We start from the raw sequence: 22058 nt of genomic DNA, 5'->3' as shown, positions 1-22058 counted from the left end.
AGAGTTTAACTTGGAAACTGTTGCATCTGCACACTCAATTCTTGTAAATAACCAGCATTTATGACTGAACATTAACTATACTTGTGGTGTGCCAGGAGTATACATGCCCTTCATGGCTTTACTCCGGCTTGAAGTAGTTGTGTTACTATGATCCAGAATAAATCCAGCCCAGGCTGGCAAGTATAGTTGCTTTTTTTGCTGTTGATTGTGGTAATTCAGAGTTTTAACCAAGTTCTTAAGGGCAAGAGCTCATAATAATAAGGTAGGTCCATCACGCTAACAGATCAGCAGAAGAGAAATAACCATTTAGTCCCTGGAGCTTGATCAAAAGTGAAGTTATGGCTGATTTGCATTTCAATGCCATAAACGTGTCTTGCTCCATGCCTTTCATTTTTGTTGTACAAACTCTGTCCAATTAATACTAAGAAGTGATCCAGACTGAATTGCCAGTACGAAGTCACAGATCTGTACTTCTATCACCATTTATACCAATAAGTCTTCACTAATTTTGATTTTTTAAGGTGTGGCTTTCCTTAATGTTTAGACAATGTTCTGTAACTCTAGACTATGCCAATATTCTGAATAGTTAAATGAAATTATGCTCTTGTAAATTCCAATTTGTGTAATCTCTACTCATAATTATACCTCAGTGACTAGAGTACAATTCTCAATGTACGTTGTACTTCCCCAAAAGCAATAAAGCCTTGCTAAGGTGCAGTATTTTGAGCTGTTCACGTTCTCCAGATAGGAATGAGTTGAACTTTTCAAGTTGTCTGGGAACTAGTTTGAAAATAATGTCAGTGTATAAAATAGCTCTTGAAAGTCACAGACATGGCAAAGCACACTGTGTAGGGTCAAACAATGAGCACAAGAGTACAGCACAACTAGGTATGCAACAAAGAGTTAATGCTGTGAATGTAAAGTTGTAACTGGAAAGAGAATCTGTGTCCCTTTGATACCATGCATGTTCTGGGCAACATCACTGTATGTGAGTTTGCTCGCTGAGCTGGAAGGTTAGTTTTCAGACGTTTCGTCACCATTCTAGGTAACATCATCAGTGAGCCTCCAACGAAGCGCTGGTGTTATGTCCCGCTTTCTATTTATCTGGTTAGGTTTCCTTGGGTTGGTGATGTCATCTCCTGTGTTGATGTCATTTCCTGTTCTTTTTCTCAGATTGATTTGGAGCCAATGTGTTTGTTGATGGAGTTCCGGTTGGAATGCCATGCTTCTAGGAATTCTCGTGCATCTCTGTTTGGCTTGTCCTGGGATGGATGTGTTGTCCCAATCAAAGTGGTGTCCTTCCTCATCTGTATGTAAGGATACGAGTGATAATGGGTCATGTCAAATCTTCTCAAAACTCGCTAACATCACTGTACCTTAGACTCATGCAGTTGCAATTTTGCTTCATGAGTATGCCATGCACCTATTTTGTGACACCTTGCCTGAAACTTGATTGACGATATGTTGTTTTGCTGTGGTCCTCCTTCAAGTGAGTTTTTATCCGAGGCTTGTTACGTTAAGGTGAATGTGTAAAACCTTGACATATTAAATTAAGAACAGGAGAGAGATTTCTCCGTGTGCTGACCATAAAGAACTATTTTTGTATTAAGGTAGCACTCTTGTGTCTCATTTGTGCTCCAAACTCTTTGCATTAAGTGAGCCGTTTAGATTTTTATTGTTCAATCAGTCAGAGAAAGGAGGGTGAGAAAGGTAAGGGAACCCAAACTACAGGAGTGTAGATTGCTACAAATTTGCAAAAGTTTTTTTTTAAGGTTCTTGTCCCTTTTGGATATAAATTAGGCCTGCAGCATTGACGTGCAAACTGGCCTTAAACAGATAGTATAAAAGATTTAGCCATTTGAGTTTGGAGAGCACAAGGAGTATAGAAGAATTGGCAATAATAGTGTAGGGGGATTGAACCTGCAGCAAAAAGTGAATTCAGATGCCTGTGATACTTGCCTGATGCCATAGTTCAAAACATCTGAGACATTATGGGTAGAACTAGGTGAGATGTGCTGCACAGACAATACAAGGTCAAAAATTTCATGACACTGGGTTATAGTCCAGTAGGTTTATTTGACCCTCACGCTTTCAGGCAGGTGGGATGTGGGACGAATGGTTGACTTGTGCTCGTATTTTGTGCATTCATTGTAATGTAGCTCCGACTTTAATCTTTCTCGAATAACAAAAAACATGATACCTGGTTATTTTTCCCATGGGTAATTTCAGTTTTAATTTAGCAACTGGCAATAAATATAACTTGGGCGGCATTTCAGGGAAGTATATATTGGTTGTTGTCATCAGGATGTCTTCTAGCTGCTAAGTACAACTTGTGTGCTTGATTGCAGGATAAAACCATTATGAATACTTGTGTGTCCAGTTTCTACGTTAAATTCCTTGAATCCAGATTAAAGAGCAAATTGCGTTCAGTGCGTTGACAGTGAGAAATAGCAAATTAAAATTGTCTTGATTAGTTGCTTGCTCGGCACGCGTGTTGAAGTTAAGCTGTGAACTCCTGGCAAAGGAGTCAGCATCCATCATCCAATTAATCAATTTGCCCATCGTTCTAAAGAAGAACTGGGTGTTCAGAATTTGTGATGCACCACACTTGTAAATATAATGTTGCTGGAACTTCAAGAATTGCCAGCACTTGTAAAAATCCTGTTGAGTTAAGATTCTAATTGTGGATAACCTCTGGAATTTTGCAATCTTTGTCATCTGGGATGGTGAGGGAAATCAGCTGCCGTCCATTTTTTTTGCACCATGAAATCATGGCTGATCTCAAACTTTAACTTCACTTTTCTGCCTTATCCCCATAGTCTTTGATCCCTTTTCTGATTAAAAACATCTCCGCCTTGAATAGATTGACAGCCCTTCACAACAAAGGGGTGCACAAATTTAGTGTCCTCAGAAAACATTATTCCTCATTTTTGATTGAAATGTGGCCCCTTCCTGAAATTTCTCCCTCTGGTCCTAGTCTCTCCCACAAGTGGAGAAAACCTCCACCTATCAAGCACCCTAAGGCACTATTATGTCTTTCAGTCAGGCCATATCTCTTTATTCTCCATGTTTAATGAGTACAAGCCTAACCTAGGCAACGTCGGAAGAAAATCTATCCATACTGAAATAAGCAAACCTTCTCCACACTGCTTGCAACACCAGTGTACCTTTGCTTGGGGCAGGGGATTAAAACTGTTCAATATTGCAAGTGTAGCTTGAATAGTGCCTTAAATAGTTGTAGCAAAAGCATCCTCTTTTTAGCTTCTATTCCCCTGGAAATAAAGGCCAGTATTCCATTTTTCCTTCTCTGTTGCCCAGACATGGATGCTAACTTTATATGATTCATGAACAAAGACTCTGAAGTTTCTTTGTATTGCAGCTTTCCACCATCTTTCCCCCATTTAAGTTATATTCAGTTCTTCTATTCTCTGAGAAAATACTGGGTAATTTTTGATAACTAACACAAGCTTACAAATCTTTAGTCAAAAAAGGGAAGGCGGGGTCAAAGTCAGTGTAGACCATTTTATTTTTGTGCCTGTGCTTGGGGAAAATGTTGGCATCTATTGTGAAACATGTAATTGCAGATCATTTAGAAATATAATCAAGCAGTTGGTTTTCATGCTTGACACACTTATTAGAATTTGTGGAGGTAACAACCAGGATGGATAAAGGGGAGCTGTAAATTTGGATATTTGGATTGCAAAAAGGCAATCAATTAGGTACCACATGTAAAGCTACTTAATAAGAGCCACTGTTGGCCTTGTGGCATAATTTCAGTTTTCCCACTGGATATTCCATCTGTCAAGTTTTTGCACACTTGCTTACCTGTCCGTATCCCTCTGTAGACTGCGTCAGAATCACTATTTAGCCTCCCACCCTGCTTTACCATCTGCAAACTTGGCAGTACATGACTTGCATCATTCAAGTTATGAACATAGATTGTTAATATTTTCAGCTGCTGCACTGATATGTGGCATTGTTCTAATTAGAGTTTGCCATCCTGAAAATGCCCTCCTTATCTCCAGTTGTCTTCTATTAGTTAGCCAACCCTCTATCCGTGAGTAAACATTAATATTTTGCAGCACATGCACTGCTTTTCTTTCTGGCTTAAAAGTTACCTAAAATTATCCATATATTAGAGTTCCACATTCTCTAAGATATAGAGTATTGCATGGTGTTGTCACGTAGAACTTAGAAAGGTGGAACGTTGCCATGTGCCAAAATGTTTACTTCAACTAAAAGGCACCCAACAGTATGATTGCAGATTCTTCCAGTCCAAACTGGGAATGTGTCTGGAAAAATTCTGCTGCAAGTTGGGATGAAATGCGTTGTGTGCAGCAGTGTCCAGGTTGTGGAAGTAGCAGGAACAGTCTGGGGTAGAGTTATGCCAGAAGCATCTTGAGTTAAGTGGGACTTTTCCACAAACTGTGACAATTGATTTATTACTCTAAGTTGTTTCTTTCACTGATATAAAGTCTTTATAGCAAAACAGTAGTGCTGAGCAAGCAAACCACTATGCACGCACATAAACAAATAATGGCCTTGATCCTCAAATATTATCACCCAAAATAATTTGCCCGGAATATCAAATTGGAATCTTCACTGGAGTCTCATGGCAATTTTGTCCTTGAGTACGTTAAAACTTGATAATTTGAGTTATACCATTATGACAGAACTGTCTGAGCTGTTTTGCTGCTTAAAAGGGACTCTTAGTCGTTGGTCATCCTCTAAAATTGTTCATTACGTTTTGCAGTTTGAACAAAGGACGCCATTGTACCTAGTAGGTTTCAATAGGATGTGTTGTTTTTAAATACAGGTAAGCATGTGAAATAAGCTGCCTACTCTTTGATTGTTGTGACTAACATTTCTTCTGATTTTCCTCAGAGCAGAAACACATTCAGATCTGTGCAGTTTCCTTGGTAAGAAGTTGAACATTGAATCAAAATTGAAGATGTCTCGGAGCCCTGATACAAAGGAGGATCCTGTTGAATGCCCTCTCTGTATGGAGCCCCTTGAGATAGACGATATCAACTTCTTTCCATGCACCTGTGGCTACCAGATCTGTCGTTTCTGTTGGCACCGTATACGCACAGATGAGAACGGTCTCTGTCCAGCCTGTAGAAAAGTAAGTTGTTTTATAGAATTCAAGTCTGTTGGTTCTGAAATGGTCAGCGACATTTTGTACTTTTGAATGGATTTAAACAATATTAAACTACATTTATAGAAGGAGTGGAAATATAAGAACCTTTCTACTGAGAATTGAGTGGAATTCTGCTGAGTGCAATCCTTGTTGTGCCATTATTATGAAGATTTGAAGTTGGAAAAATTCATGTTTAATTGACATAGACCAGTAATTGCACTATGGGACTGAAAAATTATGCATTTACAGGCGAGTTAGCCTAATGACTTGGGTGGGGATATTGTTTAAATCTATAATTAAAGATAGGATAACTGAACATGGCAAATTTTGAGTTGATCAGGGAGAGCCAGTATGGATTCATGACCAGTAGGTCATGCCTCTGAAACATCATTTAATTTTTTGAGGATTTGACAATGGTAGTAGACAAAGGAATGAGACAGTTAACTAAGGTAAATGTCTAAGCAATTGAGGGAAAGTTACTGTACTGGCTGGGAAACTGGTTGAGAGGCAGGATAATGGGTAGGTAGTCAAATTGGCAGAATGTGACCAGTGGTAGACTTCAAGGATCTGTTATGACCTCAGTTATTGATATTATTTATTAACAACTTCAATAATGGCATAGAAAGTCATTTATCTAAATTTGCTGATAATGTTAGGTTTATAGAAAATATAGACAGTACAAAATTACAGAATGATATCGAAAAACTCCTTGAATGGGCAAAGCTGTAGCAGATGGAATTCACCAAACAAGTGAGGTCATCCACTTGGGACTGAAGAAGGATGGATCAGGGGACTTTAAAGATGGTATGAAGTTAAATAGAGTGGATGTCCAAGGAGGTGTGGATATTCAGGTGTATAGCATTTTAAAATGCCACAATCTAGTGCAGAAAATGACCAGAAACCTAATACAATGTTGGCCTTTCCATCTAGAGGACTGCATTGTAAGGATGCAGGAATTATACTGCAGATATTCAAAACCCTGGTTAGGCCACACGTGGCACACTGAGCAGATTTGGACACAACACCTTCAGAACAAGATATTGGCTTTGTGGAGAATACAACATAGGTTTACAAGAATGATATTTTGACATCTTGAATTTAGAAGGCTAAGTGACGATCCAGTCAAAGCCTCCAAGTTGTTAACAGGAAAAAGATTAGGTAAATCAACTGTTTCCATGGGTTGGAGATTGCAGAATGAGAGGAACTGATGATAGAATGTAAGAATAAACAGTTTGAGAATTGGTGCTGGACTGTTCCTCGGCAATGTCAGGAAGTACTTGTACACACAAAGCAGGGTAGATGTTTGAAACTCTGAAACGGCAGTTGAGATGAGAGCTGTTGTTAATTTTAACCTGAGATAAAATTTTGTTAAGCTAAGGTATTAAGCCAAAGGCAGGAATATGGAGTTAGATCACAGATCAGCCATGATCTTGTTGAATAGTAAAACAGGCTGGAGTGTTTGGCTCCCTGTTCCCATATATGGTGAAATGTTAAAGGAATAAAATAAATGCATCATTCCCGAAAGAAAAAGTCAGCGCAGTGTCTGTTATTTTAAAGGCAGAAAGGAAAATCAATGAGTAACTTAATTAATCAAATTTGTAACATGCTTATAAAGCAAGAAATCTTTGACGGAGAGAGGGTGAGGGGAGAAAAAAGTGAAACCTGGGCCAGTCAAGAGTTTGCTGAGGGCTCGAGATGAAATGAATCCTCATTTCATCTGGGCATAACATTACTTTGTAAAATCTTTTACCGTAAACTGTTTAGGAAGGTTCATATTTGAATTTCCATCCACAAAATTGACAAATAAACCTTTGCCTCATGTTTTAATGCAATGTTGAAATGAGAATCGTTGCTGTGTGCTTTTATCTTAAACTCAAAGTTGCATTTTCCTTTGCCAATCCAGCCTTACCCAGAAGATCCTGCAGTCTACAAACCACTTTCTCAAGAAGAGCTACAGAGAATAAAAAATGAGAAAAAACAAAAGCAGAATGAGAGGAAACAGAAAATCTCAGAGAACCGCAAGCATTTGGCTAGTGTACGTGTTGTACAGAAGAACCTAGTCTTTGTGGTAGGTCTATCACAGCGACTAGCAGATCCAGAGGTGAGCAAAAGCAAGACTTAAACTTAGATTGTACCAGTCGTCTTTTAAGCGCATCTCAAAGTGCTTAAACTCAGCATTGCTGTTGAGAATATGTAATTGTTGAAATGGATGCAATCAATTTGAGTAGCAAGGTGATAGTGGTCACTTTGTTGGTTAAGAAACAAATGAATGTTGGGCACTTCTTGGTGTAAGCTCCCATTACCTTATCCCAAGGTCATTTACTTTCCCCTCAGTGTGTATTGGTCCTTGTTTTAATATCTCACCAACATCAGTTTGGCTTTCTCTCCATACCGTATGCAAGTATTGGCATAGATTGTGCTCAGGTCTCTGCTTTAGAGCTTGGACACTCAGCCTTCTGACTCATTGGTGAGAACATGCTTCATGTGATCCATAGTTGCCTACGTTGCTTAAAAATATTATCCTTGCTTTTTTGTGCAAATATTTGCATGGCATTTTGCGCTTTGCTAGCACCTTTAATTTTCCCCAACCTCTGAAATAAATTACTGAGCATTTGCTGACCGTACAACCAAGCATAGTGGCCCATCTGTCAAGTGAATTCTGGCCAGTAACTGAGTACAGCAGCTCTCTGAAGTAGGTTTGCCTCTGACCTTTTTTAAAAGAGTAATCAGTTTGCCCATCGAATCCCCACCGAACCTCCAAAGATTATCCCACCCAGGTCCACCTGCCTATCCTATCCTGGTAGCCCAACATTTCCTATGGCTAATGTAGCCAGCACATCCCTGGACACAATGAGCAATTTAGCATGGCCAGTCCATCTAACTTGCACATCTTTGCAGTGTGGGAGAAAACCAGAGCACCCAGAGGAAACCCACGCAGACGTATGGGAAAAAGTACAAACTCCACCCAGTCAGTCACCAGAGACTGGAATTGAACCCAGGCCCGTGACTCTGGGAGGTGGCAGTGCTAAATCCTGAACCACCATGCTACCCTTACTGGGTTCCCTTAAGCATATGAGCTCTCTAAAATACAAGAAATCCATTAGGCCTCGTGGTAGAGATCCCTTCACTAAGCTTAATGCAACTGACACTTGGTCAAAAATAATACTATTCATCTTGAAGATCTCATTAATAATGTAAACATGTCAGTTTTGTGCAGGGAAGATAATGTGATTGAGTAAAATGCTTTTCAAGGTCCAGTATGTTCTGTTTTAAAAATTGAAGTTCTGAATTGCATCAGTGCTTGGTATGATCCAGCACTGTAGGGTTTCAAGCAAATTTCTCTCTTCTCAAGGAATTGAATGCTATTCTAGTCTGTGTAGCAAGCAGAAGTAATTTTCAGGCCTTTTTAGCACCAGCATGATCCACTTCAAGCTGATACAATTGTCTCTTTGAAAAGATTTAAATTTGGTATCCAAAGTTTAAATTTGAAACCTTCATGATTCATAAATTACATGCAATTTTGGCATCTCATGCCCTTTTTTATTGGTTGCTGGGTGTCAGTCTAACCTGTTAGTGTACTAAGCATTTCTTGTTAACTGGGGATTACAATCACAATGCTGACATAACTTCTATCAGGGAAGAAAAAAATTCCCACTTATATTTGCAGAATCAGATTTGACATTTGAAGTCTTCTACCTGAACAAGCATCGGCATCAACTAAATGTTAATTAATGGACATCTAGATTATTGAGAAGGCATTGCCAATGAACTCCTTCACTGAAAATCCCATGCCACTGTTAGGATTTCCTGTGAGGTCAACAACTTTTCAAAAACAAATTTGAATTTCCAGTTAGGAACTAAAGGATGCCTTGACAAGATTTCAACTTCTAAGATGTCTATTTCACTATAAACTAAAAACACTGTTGAGTAAACATGTTATATTTTGAAGCACAAAATAGAATGTGACTTTTTCTCTTTGCACACAACTGAAACCTACTTCTAATATCCATTATATTGTCTTTTAAGTAGATATTTAATTAACCAAGAGTCAGGCTTGGGTGATTTTTGACTCTCAAGGGCTTAATTGTTTTATTTTCCTTTCTTTTAGCCTTGAACATTTTAATTTCAGATTTAGATTTCATATTTAGGTTATTCCTCAGAATTTCCTGCTCCAACAAATGCTAGGTGGACCTTCTAGTATCATTTGAACTCATGCAAGTTTGATATTAATACTCTGTCATGGGCTTCCACCTGCATTTCTAAATCATCAACCACGGTCAGTCTTCCAGTGTACTTTGAAACAATATTGTTTCATTTGGGGTTGCAATAGCAATTGCATAATCTGGGAACTCTTTTGAACTCATGACAAGTCTCTGTTCGATAATTGGGGTCTGTCCTCACCAGCACTCTACTTGGTGGTTAACATGGAAACAGCTTTGTTGTGGATAGTCTTCCCCAAATGTGTTTGTGTACTGACTGAGTCAGACAGAAACAGTAGCGACATCCTGATTTGTGTCCACTGCTGAAAGTTGCACCTTGCTTTCAAAATATTTTGGACATTTGTCTCCATGGCACCCGGTCACATCACTTAATCTTGTTGCACTTATTTTGACATCACTCTGCCCTCTCCAGACTAGTCATTTTTATTGTGAGTTAAAGGTATTTTAGAATATATCCATCTTTTAAGGCCCAGAGTTTGTAACATGAAGATTGTTCATATTCATTGTGTTTAATCTTGGATGTGTTGTTGTTGTTGTTGTTATGTTTACCCTTGATGATATCAGTGACATATCCAGAGTGTGTCATTGCTGTTGCAATTAGCTTTGTATCTTCCAAAATACTTAGGTTTGTGGTTTTGTGAGCTAATTTATTTCTGGTTAAACCCGTGTTGATTTAGACTTTGTCATCAACCTCTGTATAGGACTGAAGAACTATTTTTCTTAATCTTTCCTCACCAGGTTTTAAAACGGCCAGAATATTTCGGGAAGTTTGGTAAAATACATAAAGTTGTCATCAACAACAGCACATCATATGCAGGTTCACAGGTATGCTGGCACCAGTTACCCATTACTTAGTGATTTTCTTTTAGTTCTTTTTCTGGGGCGGTGGAGTTTGTGAAGGAGCAAGAGTGCTGACAATGGCTCGTGGGAGCTTTGGGAAAAGTACAAGGAAAGTTAAGGAGAAAATACAAAAAAAATTGAAATGTGGGAAAAGAAAAAGTAGTAAAGACAATGCACTGTTTCACAGCTTTAAAATGAACCATTCCACTGGATAGCCTTGCTTGTCAGGCCATAAGTCTAATTTAATATACAAGTTTGGAGGTAGCCAAAGAAACTCAAAAGGTTCAAGTTAATTTTGGTTAATTTCTGCTTTTTATAGTGATCATATGTTTGCCAGATGTGGTGGACAATGGCAAGTTCTAAGCACTCTGTTTACCACCAGAGGAAATCAATTTCTTTGAAAAGTTTAGCCAAGGCAAAAATATGGGCGCTCTTCTACAAATCATATTTGTGAATGTATGTAATGCGTAATGGTCACTAAGATGAGACCTATTGGAGTTTGAAAGAATTATATTTGTGACAGGGGTAGGTGGTTTGGGGCTTGAGGAAAGAACTTGGGCAGCTTCTATATTATACTCATGGCTAGTCAGTTACTGCTCTAGAATGACTTGGGTTTTTCATGAAGGAGTAAACAATGGAGCCAAAGTGACTGTACATTGTGTGGAATTATCCGAAGAATTGACACCGTTAGATAAGACTTGCTGGTCATCAATTTCAATTCGCACTTCAGTTTAAAAATCTCCTAATTTGAGTTTGATGGAATTCTCGGTCTGAGTGTCATTCTAATTTTTTCTTTTGTTTTTGCTATCTAATTTGTTTCAATTATAGTGCATGAAGCTCTTAATCTGGAACCTTGTAATCTCAGATTTGAAGGCAGGTGAATCAACAGAAATGCTAAATTAAATCATGAAGTAATACATTTACCTATAAAATTTCAGAAAATGAGTTGGTTAGGTTTGGCACAAAGAAATTTGCAATCTTCTTTACTGGAGTACATGAAATAACAGAAAAGTTGTCATTGGTTTGCAAGAATTCTGGTTGATGGTGCAATTGCAGGCTAAGAGATGATGCTTAGATATTGCATTATTGGTAATGCAGTGGAGAGCAACCCTGGAAGTAAGACTGAAATGAATGCAAGCCTCATCAGTGGCTTAGTGACTCCTATCTCAGTGATAGACCTTATTCGTTGTTGCAGCAGGAATGGCAGGCGAGGTAATGCAATATTTTCTGCCAGCAAGATCACCTTTTGTGGAAGGTACCAAGTCTCTGGATATGGCACTCATCGAGAGCCGAATGAACAAGGTTCCAGCTGCTGGGATTAACAGAACAGTGCTTGTGAAGTAAGCTCAGGGAAAGAAAGCAAGTAGAAATGGTTATTTTCCAGACTGGAGGGAAATCTGAAGTGGTGGATCCAAGTGGTCAGTATTGGTATCGTAACTCCTTCAGAAAAGCAAGAAATGCTTGCATCTACACAATTTTCAAAAGCAGTGGTTCTGTGACAAGATTTCCAAACAATTATTCATGTCCAGAATTTCATTTTTGCCCTGTTGGAAACACAGCAGTCATGTAACACACAGCAAGCTATAACCTGTGGCATTGTTATGATAAAGAGGTAACAAGATGTGGAGCTGGATGAACACAGCAGGCCAAGCAGCATCTTACGAGTAGGAAAGCTGATGTTGAGAGGTTCATGTGTTAATAGGATGTTGACACGACTATGTACTGGCCAGACTGCACGTGCAACATCCCTGATTTTCAAGGTAGCGTCACAGAGTTCTACAGCACGGAAACAGGCCCTTTGGCTCAACTTTCTCATGCCACCTTGGTGATCTCTGTTCAGTAGACATTGTTTTGAACCCAGATGAATGGATGGTTTCTCTTTTTTTTCCTGCATCAAAACCATTGAATGTCAGGTGGAGTAATCACTGGAGGGAACAAATTCAAGGTGATTGCCAAATGAGCTAGAAGAGATTAGAGAATTTCCACAACTTAAACTGGTTCCTTTTGCCTGCTTTTGGCCCATATTCCTTCATACCGATCCCATCCGTGCACCTATTCAAATGTTTCTTAAATGAAAAATTGTATTTGCTTCCAACATTACTTCTGGCAGCCCATTCCAGACACTCACCACTATCTGTGTGGGAGAATAAAATGGCCCCTCTGGACCTTCTTATATTTCTTCTTCCCCAGCTTAAACCAATGCCCTCTATTTTTAGACTCCCCTATCACAGGGGAAAGCTGTTGGCCAACGACCTTATCTGTGCTTCTCATGATTTTATGAACCTCTGTAAGGTCACCTCTCCGATGCTCCAAAGAAAAAGGTCCCAACCTATCCAACCTCTCCTTTATAATTCAATCCTCCCCGTCCAGGTAGCATCATAGTAAATCTTTTCTGCACTCTCTCCAATTTAATAATGTCCTCTTTTATAATAGGTGTTGAATTTTTTTTTTCCCCATCCACCTGAACAGGCAGATGGGACTCAATTGAGCATTTCACCTGTAAGATTGGGCCTCAGACAACGTACTAGTTCAGCAGCACTTCACTAGAATATGGATTTTTTGCTTTGTTTTCTCTGCTCAAGTCCTGGAGAAGGATTTGAACCTAGAACCTCAGCTCAGATAAGTGGTACCTATTGAGCCTCATCAGGTACAGTACACAAGTTAATGACCCGGGTTTTGGAGGTTCTCTTCCAGAAAAAAGACATATTGAAATATTTGAGGAGGTTCTAGAATAATAAAATGAGCAAATGCAAGTTAATGCCAACAAGTGTAAAATGATGTACTTGGGTTGGAAAAAAGAGGAAAGGCATTGTATCACTTATTTGACAATCTTAATTGGTTCAGCAGGACAGACCTGAGGACATGGCCGATCAAGCTGTACAGTTTGTAAAAGAATCGGTGATCCTTATTTTTACACTTCATTAATAAACAGAAGGGGAATTTCATTGACCTTTTTAAAAGATTGTGTTAGCCTTCAGCTGAATCACTGTTCAATCTGGGCTCTACACTTGAGGATGTTAACATCTCAGATTTACAAGAAGGCATCAGAAGGCTATTATTATGTATAAAGGATGAATCATCACTTGGTGATCTCTGTTCACTAGACATTGTTTCGAACTCTGAATGAATGGTTTCTCTTTTTTTTTTCCCCCCCTGCATTAAAACCATGGAATGTCAGATGGAGTAGTCACTGGAGGGAACAAATTCAAGGTGCTTGCCAAATGAGCAACAAGAGATTAGAGAATTTTTTTAAGCAGTGTGTCTGGAATGTGCTATTTAAATGAGAGGTGAAAGCAAGTTGAGTTTGCAACTTTCTGGAAAATTGAATGCATCCTTTAGCCTTGAGGACAGACATTTATAGGCTAAGGGTAAAAAGCAGCTGAGTGTAGGAATCTTTGAATAAAGCTACCCAAGAACACATTCAAATACAGTGCGCTGCTGCCTTGTTTTATTTTGATTCTCATCTGTTTAACTTGGTTAATGGATGATTGCGAGCAAGCTTCCTTAGTTTGCCAAAGCTAACCACAATGTTCCTCTCCTAGGGTCCCAGTGCTAGTGCTTATGTAACCTACATACGGTCTGAAGACGCACTAAGAGCGATACAGTGTGTAAATAATGTTGTAGTGGATGGCAGGACACTTAAGGTAAGGAATTTCTTTTGTATCTCAGCTGGCTCCACTTTTCTTACCCCACAGCTTGTCTTTTTTTCTGATCTGCAAGTTGCCTTGTGAGGTCTAAAGCATCAGTGGCCAGAGGACAAAGTAATTTGAAACGTCAGATAGGGAAATAAATCTCAGAAGTGAAATGAACTCTTGACAAGATGGTGCAATATGAAACCTTAGTCGTTAAATAGCAGTCTTTTTCTCCCCTCATCAAAGAAACGTTATGAACCCACAATGATGTCAGCTGAATCTGATGTCTGCTTTCAGTTTCTGTTTATATCGTGGATTTCATTGTTGAGAGCTTGAACAGAATCCAAGTGTGGTTATATTGCCGGATTCTGAAATCCTGTAAACAGAAACAAGTTATAGCATAGTGAAAATTGTTGCTCAAATCTACTGGGCATGTGTTCTGACAAATATGAGCACCATTCTATTATAGCATCCTTTGGAAGTATCCAATACAATTGGCAAACCTAGGACTATTGAAGGAGGCTGTTAGCCCATTGTTAGCTGAATGCAGTACTTGGCATATGCAGAGCAATTAGTACGACATTTCTACCCTTTCCCTGTGGATAATCTCTCAATTTTTAGCTTGCAAATAGTTATCCAACTCCAATTTGATAATGACTATTAAATCAGTTCCCACCATTTGTTCAGGGAAAGCAGCCCAGATTTCGACTCGAGAGGATGAACCTTTGGTTATATGCTTAATGTTAAGTTGTTGCTGTGTTATGTGACTGACAAATAGTCATCAGTTTGCTTGCAAATAATGGATTTCAAGCATTGTGAAGCCCTCAACCTGTTAGGTCAATGTGATGAGAAATGCATGTGGTATCTGAGTGAATCAGTCAGTTGCATAGATCCATGACTGAATTGTCTCATCAGTCTGTTTTAAGAATAATCAGAAGTTGACATTTGTACAAATTTTGTAGTTAAAACTGGGTTCACTTCGCAAATGCTTTGCCTGCAACTTTGTCTCAGACCCGCGGCTGTTACCTTCAGAAAACCTGACCAAAAACATGGAACGGCGTTTTGAGTCAGGATGCCTCTGAATGCATCCAAGTAACTAGTGATTCTGGTAGATCTATTTCACATGGGAAATTGTGGGGTAGTCCAACTTAATTGATTTGCCCCTCCTTGACTAGCTCTGACTCCAGTGTTAGTTCTGACCTAATTTTTTACCAAACAAAAACCAATATTGGAAGCCTGAGTATTGAGAGAGAGAGAGAGAGCAATTTCTGAAGGAGGATCCCGGCCCGAAACGTCAGCTTTTCTGCTCCTCTGCTGCTTGGCCTACTGTGTTCATCCAGCTCTACACCTTGTTATCTCTGTTGCTGAGAAAGGACAGGTTTTGTTGAAACTTTTTTATTGTAGACCTCTGGAAAACCACAAGCTTACAACACAGCGTCAGAACATGGTTTATCATGTATGAGAGGGGAGTTTTGATTCATTGACATTGAGTGGTGTTGCTATGGAGAAATTGCTAGTTAATTGGTTAACTGCCAGGTTTTGTTTAAATTTTAAAACTGGCACATTGACTATGGTCAAGTCATTGCCTTGTGAAACAAATCCGAAGACCTTTAGTCTCTTGTTGGATTGAAACAGGTGCCGTGAATATATGTTCTTTCCCTCTGCCAGGAAGAGGGCCCTTCTGTAGCTTTGAGTAAATACAAGTGCCTCACATTGCAAGCCCAGCTGACTAAATTAGTTGTCAGCATTATGCTTCTTACGCACGAAGCAAATGTTCGCTGATCTCTGAATTTCATCTCATGTTAGACACTGTTGAGTCCACTTTCCAACCAACTGGAATATTTAGTGTAAATGTTACCCCTTAAATTTGATAATTTTTGCAAATTGTCCTCATGAATGCAAAATGACAAGCTTTGATTAAAAAGTGTTTTGTTCAATAATACTTAAGTTGTACACCAAATCAATAATGGAAATCAATGCCTATCTATATTGTATAAACTGGGTGTAAACCAAGGTTACTGATAATTTGGGTATTGAGGTATTTCATTCTGTACTGCAGGATATTATTACTGGAGGCATCTTTGTATAGGAAATATTGCAGCTGGGTCGGAATCATTGAAGTATCTACATGTATTATTGTCATCACTGCATTTTTCTCTCTCTCAAGGCATCTTTAGGTACAACGAAGTATTGCAGTTATTTCCTAAAGAACATGCAGTGTCCTAAACCGGATTGTATGTATTTGCATGAGCTAGGGGATGAAGCAGCCAGTTTCACAAAAGAAGAAATGCAGGTAAATTCACCAGCCTAAAGGAAAAGTAATGTGCAGAGCAAACAAAAAGCTTGATCAAAGTGCAAGTAATTGAAGCTAGGTTACCTGACTGGGCTTCAATTAATTTATGAAATAAAACTCTGTAAAGTAAGAACTGTTGGTTGCTTCAAGTAGTGACTGCATATCTATGTTTGTTAAACGTAAACAGCTGGAAAGTTGCACAGCTTTTGACCAAAACAAAATTAATCAGAAGCTGTGTGAAGATTAGATTTGTAAATGTTTAAACATGAGAGGTATCAGCTTTCGACAGATTTCTGTATCGGTTGACTTACTCAGATTATTTCTGTTGCTTTTATTTTTCTGTGGCAATGATGCTCTTTCCTTTGTAGATTATTGATGCTGCCTTTCAGAAATGGGTGTGAATTGTCATATTCCCTTCCAAAATAGATTCACATTTCCCTCTTGAGCTTTATTCTGGAAGAGTAGTGAAGGAAGTCCTTGAAGACTGTGTTTAATCCAGTTTGTGATCTGAAAATGTGCTTTTTAGAATTGGTTTTTGAACCAGCCTTCAGTTGTGAATGGGGGAGATCAGACAATTGCTAATCCTTAGCCATGTCTAACCAGTAGTGGAGGGATTGAAGGATTCAGAACACAGCTGCATGAACGTCCTTTCCCTGATTATACAGGAGTGCCCTCAAGTGGTCATCTTTTCATTGGCTTTTCTCTCGCTGCCTCAGAAACTAGGGATACAAAACAGACTGTTGTATTGAGCTACTGTTTTGGGGCTTGTGTGGAAGTATTTGAACCGACCTTCTCCCTGTGAAGTACGACAACATTACCGAGTGTGCTGTCTTGACTCAGTGTGAAAGGGAAGATTTCAGATGAACTGCAGACTTAAGTGACAATATGTTTTAGCTCAGACAATTCAGCTCATGCCTGTACTGACTCTGAATCAGCATTTCATGGAATATCTTTCCTGCTTTGTCCTCAACGTTGTGCACACTTCCTCTTCCATGAGCAGTCTAATCCCCTTTGGAAATCTTTTACTGAATTTATGTCCACTACATTGTCAGTATATTGCACACAATTTAACAACAAATCCTCTGCACAAGTTTTTGACTAAAATTGCCAGTCATTTATTTCGTTTTTGAATTTTAATTCATGAGTGAGAGTATCTATCCCTGCCCTTTGTCCATACCACCAATGATTCTGAATACTTGAGGCACGACTCCTCTCGGCCTTTTCTCCCTCAAGGGAAATTGGCCTAACATCTCCCCTTCCTTCGAACTTAAGTTTCCCATCCCAAAACCATTCTCGTGAATCTTGTTTGCAATGCATTGTTCAGCAGTTATATTTCTTGATAGCTTTGACTTCAGTTCATTTGACCCACACAGATTCTTAGCCCATTGGAATTATTATCCCCCAGCTATCTATTCTTGGTCTAGATTTCCTTTTTGGTTGGTCTGAGCTTGAAACAATATCATGCTGGCACTTGATTATTTGACAAATCCCCATTCCAAGTAAGGTAATGTGACAGTGTCTCCTTTTCTTCTACTGGAAATGCATCACTGCAGAACATTTAGCTGACAACTCTGATTCCTTGTCCACCTCTCTATTTCAGTACCGGTATCGCAGTCTATATTCAAATTAATGAAGTTCCTCACGAGAGCTACTCTGTAATGTTTGCATTTTGCTGTAATTATTAAACTTAATTTCATATGTTTGGTGTATGTTGACCTGTGTCCTTTTGGGAAATTGGAAATTGATAGTTTTGTTTCTCAATGGTGACAGATGACTTGGTGACAGTTGAAGTGAACTGAATGTGTGCACCCTTGCCTATGACCCATAGGGCACATGACAAAGATTTGCTTAAAGCAGAGGTGCTTTCTTATTGCTTGGTTGCACTATTCACCACCTCTGCAATGCAATAATACTACCTAACATTATATCGAGTCAGTAGCCCAGACAAGAGTGCACACATCTCTCACATGAATAAAAAAGTGAGGCAAATGTGCTTTGATTGGATCCAGATCTGTGACAGCTTGTCTATGCAAGCACCCAATTTGAAGTTGAGGCACTTGTTTGTGTCAAGTGGGGATCAAGACCAATAATTCTCTGCTATCATGGCTCTTTGAAAACACAGGATAATATGATGATTCCCTTCAGTGCAGAGGCTGACTGGGAGCAGCAGTGAATCCCACAGCCTGTCAAGTTTAGCAGATTCACAGCAGAAAATCTCTTCCTTCACTGATCTAGAAGATTCAAGCATCTTAATGTTGCTTTGCTGACTAACTCGTGCAACTGCAAGGCAAAGAGCTAACTTAGATTGTGGGTTTAGAACTTGGAGCAGAATATGTTCCTGGTTGTGTGTAGATGGTAGTGGATTGTCCTTGTTTGGTGGGCCAAGAATAGATCCCGTGACATGCTGAGCATGGTTAATGTAATTAATAGAATGGATGAAACATTGCTAACCTGAAAAGTGTCAAGTCTCTGAATTGTGTTTGAAATTTAATACAAAATACATCACCTGAAATCTCATTTGGCTTAATTTTTTTTTAAAAAGTTCTTGCCACAGCACAATTTACAAACTGGGTGAGCAAAGAAGAAACAAAATACTGCATAATTTGTTTTCTGGTGAGCATCTTATTCTGAGAAAAAGGCGAAAGCATTCCCCCTTTAATAGAATTAATTTGAAGTACTAAAATGTACCTTAGAATAGAATTCCTGAAGCTGTTTGTCACTTGATATTCGATGCTTCTATTCACTGATCTTGAGTCCTTTATTTTTCCTGGTGATTTCTTTCCACAGGCAGGCAAACATCAAGAGTATGAACAGAAGTTGCTTCAGGAACTTTATAAATTGAACCCCAACTTTTTGCACCAGTCATCCAGCACAGTCGACAAAAATAAGAATAAATTGGCTACACAGCAGAGGTATGATGTGTAAGTACAGCCCTGGCCTGATGGGCTCGCATGCTTTTTAACTTCTGTTTGCTTCTTGAGCTTTTTTAATTCTGCTATGAATTTGCTTGTCCAACTTGGTCTTCTCCACAGCTGTAACAAACCACTCATTTCTAACTTGATTTACCCTCAAAATGCCTTGCAGGTAAAGAAATGGGATCTTCCTTTATCTCCACTTATTGGACTTTAAATTTAGTCTTAATGCTGGTCAGTTTACAACAGCCCACTCATTTGTTGATAAAACATGTAAAAAAGAGGAATGAATTGCTGTGGGGACTTTGTTACACGAAGCAGTGCAATGCATTGAAACGTTCAAGTTCTGGAAACTGGATTGTTTTGGATTACAGGTCGGCTTTATTTTCCTCCTTCAACTCCAAATTATCACCCAAACAGAGGTTTGGCTCACAGTCTGAACCACTTCATTTCTGAAGTTCAAAGGTTGTCATGATATCTAATTTTCACAGATCAGATTAGCCAAAACCACAAGAGTTTCACAAATTTTGTGATCTCAAGCATGGATTCTAAACGGTGAGACCGTCACACAGCTGCTTCATGAACTCTTGAGTGAAATATATTCAAAAGGTCAAACTTTCAAATCAAGTGAATGATGTGACATTTATCAAATCAGTGTTCTGACTACGATGTCATGTTATATTTATTATCCTAGTTCTGTGTAGTACCTATCCACGTGCAATATTGTTGAAGCTGCTACACATGCAATATGAGTTCCTGTTGTGAGGGGGTGGTGTTGAACATCATTGAAATTGGTAGGCGTGGCTTCTGATAAATAATGTAATGACCATTTGTCGGCTTGGTGTTTGATCCCTGTGCTAATGTAGGTTGAATCCAAACTGAGGATGTGTGCGCTTCAATGGAACACCTATTCAAAAGGGAAGGTCTGGGTAAAGTGGCATGATTAAGCAACTTGTAAAATTGTTTGGAATTGTTTGTGGCAAAATCTGAAGCTGATAAATGATTTTTTTGTGTATTGCTGAAGTTTTTTTAAACTGCATTATCACTTTTTCAAGACAGTTTGGCCCATAACCCCTGAGCAATGCAGATAAACAATACTCAAGTGAGAGTCTGCACAAATTTTTTTGCACTTGTCCTCACTTCTGACCAGCTTAATAGATTCATGCATTCTCTTGTGATTGCTTTAAGGTTGTTATGACTTCGAAGTGCAATTGTTGATGTGTTCCTACCTCTGAGCCGCAAGGTTTGAAGTCCCACCTGTTCTAGCAGTGTATCAGAATATCTCTGAACAGGTCAATTAGAAATTATGTTGTACTCAGCCAGTTCGATCATTTCTTTATAAGAGTATTTGAATCCTTGGTGTAGGTTGGCAATTTTCACATGGGCTGCATCACAGTGGAGCAGTGTGATTATAATTCAGCATTTCATTTAACTGACCAATTCCATTGTTAGTTTTTTGCCTTGAAGCATCTAAATATCTAGCAAAACTTGCAAAGCTGTGTAAACAAAAAAAATCTATTGAAAACTCATTTCTTCACTTTTTTTGAGTGATTCCTATTGATTCAAGAAGCCATGTGGTTAAAGTGGCAACACCGTCAAAGATGACCTGCAGTCGACTTGCTTTTCTGTACAGTTTCACTTTTACTATGTGGAAATTGATACTTCACATCTCCATTTCAGATCTATATATTGCTCATCAAGCAAAAGAGCAAGTTTCTGAAGGTAGTCAGGTATGTCCTTGTCTCAGAGGCAAAAATGAACTTCAACTAAAGCTGCAGCATTTCAGTTGACTTGCAAGTGCTTTGAAATGGCTACTGTTAAACTGAGAACAATATCTGAAAGGCACCTTACCCCAAATTTAATTGGTTCCAGTGTGACTGATTATTATGGACATTGGTGCAGTTAAAGATTGCCTATTAAACATATGCAGAAAAGAAAACATGATGGATGTACATGATCATGGCGCACGTAAGACTTTAACCACACTTTACCCCTCTCCCTTGATCAGACTGATTGATTGCCAATGGGAGACAGTGTCACTTGAATGTGCCCATTAGCCTGTATCACTTCAAATCAAATGCTAACTATACATAGTCTCAGAGATCTACAACACGGGGCGGGGAGGGGGGAAATGTCCTTGCAAACTATTCACTTCATGCATCAAAAACAACCACATAAGTACTTGAATCCATTTTCCAACGCTTGACCTATTAGCCTGTCTTGGTATTGCAAGTGCGTATGCGATTACCAAAGTGTGATGAGGGTTTTTGCCTCTTCCAACCTTTTACAAGCAGTCAGTTCCAGATTCCTGCTCCCCTCTCGGTGGGGGGGAAAAAAAAACTTCCTGACTTCCTCTAAAAACTCAGTTCCTTAACTTGAATCTATGTTCTGTCTGGTCACTGATTCATCTATCAAAGGGAAAAGTTTCTTGCTGTCTACCCTGTCTGTGCCCCTCATACTTATAAATCTGTGTCCCCTCCTCGCTAGATCCTCTGCACTAAGGAAAACAACCCCATTGTGTCCAATCTCTCTGCGTACCTGAGATTCTCTCCAACCCAGGCAGCACAGAGGTAAATCTCCTCATCACCCCCCACCAATGTGGCCACATTTCTCCTATAATGCAGTTCTGGAATCTCCACACGATACTCCAACTGTGACCTAACCAACATTTTACATGGTTCTGGCATAACCTTCCCGTTCATAAATGGATGGTTCAGTGATTAGCACTATTGCCTGTCAGCAACAAAGACCCAGGTTTGATTTCAGCCTTGGGTGACTGTCCAAACTCCATATATTCTCCCTGTATCTTTGTGGGTTTCCTCCAGGTGCCCCAGAGATGTGCATGTTCAGTGGATTGGCCATGCCCGATCCTGTCCAGGGATGTGCAAGCTCGATCTGTAACTGTGTTAAGTACAGGGTTACAGGGATAGAGTAAGGAGCTGGGTCTGAGTGGGGTGCTCTTTGGATGTTCGGCGCAGACTCAATGGGCCGAATGGCCTCTATTTGCACTGCAGGGATTCT

At 39.2% G+C, this 22058-nt stretch overlaps 1 protein-coding gene across 9 annotated transcripts in view; it reads left to right on the top strand.

Annotated features, from left to right (window-relative positions):
• Positions 1-22058, top strand: part of cnot4b (CCR4-NOT transcription complex, subunit 4b) — a 142418-nt gene that overhangs the window by 36946 nt on the left and 83414 nt on the right. For 5 of the 9 annotated variants that reach the window (XM_048549549.2, XM_048549546.2, XM_048549548.2 and 2 more), the window contains 6 exons: positions 4885-5125; positions 7044-7241; positions 10099-10185; positions 13743-13844; positions 16000-16125; positions 18913-19046. In XM_048549549.2, coding sequence (XP_048405506.1) covers positions 4952-5125; positions 7044-7241; positions 10099-10185; positions 13743-13844; positions 16000-16125; positions 18913-19046 — 821 coding nt within the window. In that variant the 5' untranslated portion in view covers positions 4885-4951. The remainder of the gene's footprint in view (positions 1-4884; positions 5126-7043; positions 7242-10098; positions 10186-13742; positions 13845-15999; positions 16126-18912; positions 19047-22058) is intronic. The other 4 variants (XM_048549550.2, XM_048549547.2, XM_048549545.2 and 1 more) reach the window with 2 other exon arrangements.

The sequence above is a fragment of the Stegostoma tigrinum genome, chromosome 18 (genome assembly GCF_030684315.1).
Source record: "Stegostoma tigrinum isolate sSteTig4 chromosome 18, sSteTig4.hap1, whole genome shotgun sequence".
In the NCBI taxonomy this organism is placed as follows: domain Eukaryota; kingdom Metazoa; phylum Chordata; class Chondrichthyes; order Orectolobiformes; family Stegostomatidae; genus Stegostoma; species Stegostoma tigrinum.
The sequence above is the reverse complement of the archived record's forward strand: the minus strand, read 5'-3'. Positions and strand labels throughout refer to the sequence as shown.